At 44.0% G+C, this 5,888-nt stretch overlaps 1 protein-coding gene across 1 annotated transcript; it reads left to right on the top strand.

Moving 5' to 3' along the window:
• Nucleotides 1-3,258, top strand: znf503 (zinc finger protein 503). The gene is made up of 2 exons (XM_033979752.2): nucleotides 1-598; nucleotides 911-3,258. Exons 1-2 carry the CDS (start codon nucleotides 347-349, stop codon nucleotides 2,339-2,341), a joined length of 1,683 nt encoding a protein of 560 aa, XP_033835643.1. The 5' UTR covers nucleotides 1-346; the 3' UTR covers nucleotides 2,342-3,258.
• The last annotated feature ends 2,630 nt before the right edge of the window (nucleotides 3,259-5,888 follow it).

The raw sequence follows: 5,888 nt of genomic DNA, 5'->3' as shown, positions 1-5,888 counted from the left end.
TCACCTCAGGGTCCCATTTGATTGGAAGGCGGCAAAGGCTTTAATCTCGGACTAATTCAGCTGCTTTTGAAGTGAACATTTCGCGCAGTTCGGTCTTCGGGAGTACAGAGCGAGGAGCTACAGACAGACGCACACGCGGAACAGCGCTCATGGTGCAGACGCAGCCCCGGATCTGCGATAGCCTCGCACCGTCTCCCAGTAGCAGCGTTTCACTCCTGCACCACTAGGATTTACTTGTTTTCCTACGTTTTCGACCTTTTTCGCCCGAGAGAGAAGCTTGATGCATTTTGGCTTTCTTGATGAATCTGACAAAAGCGTCGCCGTTTAATTTCCTGACTAGTGGGACATGAGCACATCGCCATCGGCGTCTATTCTGAAAAATAGCGATATTTGTGTAGCCTGGGAAAGGAGCAGTTCACGGAATAGCAGCTCGGCGAGCACCAAGCCCTTTCTCCACTCCGCACCTCCGTCTGATCCACTACGGCAAGCTAACAGACTTCCCATCAAGGTTTTGAAAATGCTTACCGCACGCTCGGGACACATTTTGCACCCGGAGTACCTGCAGCCTTTGCCTTCTACCCCCGTCAGTCCCATCGAGGTACGGTCACAATTTATTACAACTTTTTTGCATTATCTAGGCTTGGTGATATCGCGATTTCCTAAGCATTTTAAGGGAAATTAAAGTCTATATCATCTGAGGTGGTGTGAGTTTAAATATGTATCTGATAATATGTGCGTAAAAGTAGTTTACCAGTGTAACTCTTCTTTTGATTTTATGGTTTATTGGCGTGCGTAAACAAGGACATGTCGAAAGTGTAATCTTTACTAAAATACCTCGCCAAAAGATCAGTGTTCCCATAACTGCTATATGCTATAGTAATCGTGTATTTTATTATTATTTCTTCTACAGTTAGATGCCAAGAAAAGTCCGCTGGCACTTCTGGCGCAGACATGCTCTCAGATCGGCAAACCGGACCCACCGCCTTCTTCTAAACTATCTTCCGTGACGCCAAATGGATCTAGTGAGAAGGAATCTAAATCTGGCCCTTTGAAACTCAGCGACATCGGTGTGGATGACAAATCTAGTTTCAAACCATACTCTAAGCCTTCAGACAAGAAGGACTCGTCCTCTGGTGTCTCGGGAGGAGAGAAGTCTGGTTTCCGAGTGCCGAGCGCCACCTGCCAGCCGTTTACGCCGCGGACAGGCAGCCCCAACTCCAGCACTTCAGCCTCCCCTATGCCGACTGAGGGCAAGTGCGGGGAGCGGGAGGACAAGAAAGAAGGAGATTCTAATAAAAACGGCACTACGGACAGCTCTGGCACCACGAGCCACAGTCGGATAAGTGTGAGTTGTGGTGGAATAAACGTAGAGGTGAACCAGCACCAGGAGACGACGCCAGGCTCTAAAAACACGTCCTCCTCGGAGTCCTCTTCTGTAACTTCTGTTTCCTCTGCGTCTGTACTCGGGTCAGGACTTGTAGCTCCCGTTTCTCCGTACAAACCCGGACAAACAGTTTTCCCCTTGCCCCCTGCTGGCATGACGTATCCGGGGAGTCTGGCCGGGGCCTATGCGGGCTATCCCCAGCACTTTCTGCCGCACGGTGGTAGTCTGGTGAACGCGCAGCTAGCCAGCTCCCTGGGCTGCAGTAAGGCCGGCTCCAGCCCACTGGCCGGGGCCTCCCCACCCTCCATCATGTCGGCCAGCCTGTGCAGAGACCCTTACTGCCTTAGCTATCACTGTGCCAGCCACTTGGCGGGCGCAGCTGGGGCATCGTGCACACACGACTCGGCAGCTGCAGCTGCAGCGAACGCCCTCAAGTCCAGTTATCCACTCATGTACCCCACGCACCCCATCCACGGCGTCCACTCTTCGGCGCCCTCTTTTAGCGGACACCCCCTGTACCCATATGGCTTCATGCTGCCCAATGACCCCCTCCCTCACGTGTGTAACTGGGTTTCAGCTAACGGACCGTGTGACAAGCGCTTTTCCAGCTCCGAGGAGCTGCTGAGCCACCTACGGACTCACACTGCTTTCACCGGGGCCGACAAGCTTATGTCTGGTTATCCCGGCTCCTCGTCCTTGGCCAGCGCTGCAGCAGCGGCTATGGCCTGTCACATGCACATGCCTCCCTCTGGGGCCCCTGGGAGCCCCGGGACTCTGGCTCTGAGGAGCCCACACCACGCGCTAGGACTGAGCAGCCGATATCACCCCTACTCCAAAAGTCCCCTGCCCACCCCCGGTGCCCCCGTGCCCGTGCCCGCAGCCACTGGTCCCTACTATTCCCCATATGCACTGTACGGCCAGAGACTGACCACAGCGTCTGCGCTGGGATACCAGTGAGACACTAAAGTTTATATAAGATGCAAATATAAAGACGTTTCTATGAACTGCGCTGAACAGGGCAGGATCCGTGGACTTCGTGTATTTATTTATATGTTGGTTTAAAGTAAACGAGAATAGCTGCAAACGGATCGAGCAATTCAAAGTGCATTATTATGTTGAGCTGAACTCTATGGTAAAGTCAAACACACACGTTAGACACTAATTCAAATAGGGTCATCATTTCGATGTTCATTTGAAATTGCTATGATTGTATTTGTTCTTATTTAATGTCTCATGGAAAAGAAAATAATTTACATGCATGTTTGTTTCTTAAAATTCAAATTGTCCACATTTTAAATTGCCGTTATTTTTCAGATGTAAACCTTGGAAAGAGAATTGGTATTTTTTTGTATGTATTCTGGAAAAATAACAAACGATTCTGTTCCATACTCCAGTGTGCCTCATTTTCTCACGTGTATACATTATTCACCCCAAACTATATTTTTTAAATTATTCAGCACTTACAACTATGAATTGGCCTTTTGAATTAATTAGTTTGTGTAAAACTAATTTCAGGTCCATAAAGGCTTGGTTTTCCTCATCTAAAATGTGCCAAAGAATGAAACGCTGTTTGTATTTTAGAGCTCACGTGTTTCGTGATGAATTATTGTTTAAAACCATCTATGGTTTGAGTGTAGTGCGCTCTAGCACGCGCAGTTATTATTACTGACTTAAAAATGGCGTTATGTCAGCTGTGCTTATTTTGCGCAAATTTGGAGACAGGCGTTTTCAGCTTTTCATCTGTGTTTAGTAACTCCCTCAGAGCGAAAATGCCCAAATACAAATAGAGAATATTATGTTTTGTTAAAGGGTAAATAAATTATGAGGACAAATGTGAATTGATAACAAATAAAATAAAAATAATGTTTCAAACAGTCTGGCCTTGGATACAATACATAATGTCTACTGTTATTCTAATTTTATTACATTTCTAAATATTCACACTTTATGATTTCCGCTCCACACAGCTGCACGTCATTAAAAGAGCTTCAAATAGTTGTTAGTCGTAGTCAACTTTAAGAATATTTATAAAGTATAAATTTGGGGCCTGTACTTAAGTCATTTTAATTGGTAAACTGGACGTGTGTGTGAGCGTTTGAGCAGGGCTCAGGGGCACACACACTCACACACATTCTCACACACACTCACACACACACCCTCACTCACACACACACACACACTTCCAGCCGGTGTGTTATAAGTAGTTAAAAGGCGCTTTCAAAGTTACATTTTATTGTGTTTATTTTTTTATTTAAATATACCAACTTGCTCGTACAATACAAATAATGAAAACTTATTTCCTCCAACATGACTGGAGTCACACAGACGCTTAGGCCTGTTTAATTATCCAATTATCCAAAGTAACGCTGAACTGGACATTTTTACGCACAACAGCTTCTTCTGGTCGCACTGTTGACCCAGCTGCGCTCGCCCACTGTTCTTATTTTTATGAAACATCTCCTCAGGTACGCCGTCCCCTGTCCACGGCCCAGCAGTTAGTCAAATGAAACAAACTCCTCTCGTGGTGCGTAGAGGGCCCACACGCGTCCTAAACTGATGTAATGACGGTGAAAGGGAGCAATTTCCATTTTTACCCACATCATGGTGGCTGTGCGCGGAGGTCCCCGGTGGAAGGCAATTTATCATGTGCCCCTCCCCCTGGCCCTGTCAGCGGAGGAACAGGCAGGCACATGTGCGCATGAATTAGGCAGCCCGGCTCTCCCTCCTTCTCTCCCCTGTCTCCCCCCTCCTCTGCGCCCTCCTCTCACTATGGGGATGTGACACACTGCACAGGAACATGGGGATTAGAGTATGCAAGAGTAAAAAGTACACATTCACTTTGTCCATCAAGGCGCAGAGGCGTGGAGACTGGAGAGTTTAGTCAGACCAAAAAGTGTGTTTCAACACACACATTCAGATGGGATTTAAAGGCCAACATTTAGTTGAGTAATTAACAGAGATACTTGCTTAAACTGCTTGTATAATCATAAGAAGTATTTGAGTTATTTGGAATACTGCTACACAGAAAATCTGGGGTTGTGCATCTACTGAAACCAGCCACATAAGGTTTTATGTGAGTTTTTTAATTTAATAAATGTCTCAAATAATTTTATATTCATAGCTTATTACTTTAAATTGTAGCATATTTTATCACAAAAATATAAACTGTAAAATTAACTTGTACAAAAACCTGTTGGCTTTTTAGACCAAACGTTACATTGCTAGAGTGTAAACTTTAACTTGTGCCGTAATAAAATATTTGGAAAGACAAAATACACACAGAGATAGTACCTTAGTTTCTGAATACAATCAGAATACAGCATAAATAATAAGCTTCGTTTTGAAGTTTTCTGGACTGTTTAATATTGATTTAAGATGCAAGGATGTTGTGTGGCTCAGTAGTGGAGCAGCAGCGGATATGCAAAATATTATCTCAGTTGATCAAATTCTCTGAACCATTGTCCCAATTTCTCCAAAACAGAAAAATATATTACAAAATTATTAAAACAAACAATATAAAAAATGCAATATGTACATGACATTACACAGTTATTAGTCCATTTTGGATTTGTGTATTCCCTTGCACCTAAGCAGGACATCTGCTGGAGGGGGAGCCCAGGACGTGAGTCACCCAGATCAGCCCATGCAGCCCGGCAGAGCTACCAGCATGCACCGGAGCTGTCATTAGAGGGTGTGTGGTACAATAAAGAGACACCGCGTCATCTTAGCAGGCAAGTCTATAGTTTGGCAACAGCTGTGTCAATAAGGGAAGTTGTTATAAAGTCCTACCTCTTGACTCTAAAGTGATTATTACCTTTGATGCAGTGTATGTGTGGTCATCATGGTGATAATTACAATATAATACGGATGAAGAGTACTATCAATAATAACGGATATGTGTTTTCCGGGATGTAAATTATACTTTTATAGTTCTTTTTTATTTTCAAAGAGGACTAGCAGTGCCTCTGTCATTATAGTATTTGTACTGACTAATCTTTGAAGTACATATCCAAGTATTAGTGCTATGCCTGTACTTCAGTAGCAGTAAAATCAGTAATAACATCCCCAACAGCCAACTGCCATTATCTCAGTATGTGATTTATGGTTATATAGGCTGTAGAGGTGTCCGCTGCTTTGTGATTGCAGTAATGAAGCTATAAAATGAACAGCATGAGACAAAGCAGCCACTCAGTGCCTGCAAATAGATCAGCAGCTTGGGGGAAATGTGTGCTCAATTTACTTGTTATCTCTCAGATTAGAAAATCAACATTTGAGCTGGTCATCTATTACATGCTGGATCTTCAGAGGTGGCTGTAAAATATTGACCAAAAAAAAAAAAAAAAAGAAAGAAAGAAAGAAAGATAAAAAAAAGAACAGGATGAAAAACAGAAATCATAAAGATGATCATAAAGATACACTCACAAAGTGTACTGCACAGCCCATTGGTTAGATATTACATATTAAACACACACAACAATTACATTTGTAGAGGACATGTAACAGG

This window comes from Periophthalmus magnuspinnatus, chromosome 15 (genome assembly GCF_009829125.3).
Source record: "Periophthalmus magnuspinnatus isolate fPerMag1 chromosome 15, fPerMag1.2.pri, whole genome shotgun sequence".
Classification (NCBI taxonomy): Eukaryota; Metazoa; Chordata; class Actinopteri; order Gobiiformes; family Gobiidae; genus Periophthalmus; species Periophthalmus magnuspinnatus.
Note: the sequence above shows the minus strand (reverse complement) of the source record. Positions and strands in the feature narration are given on the sequence as shown.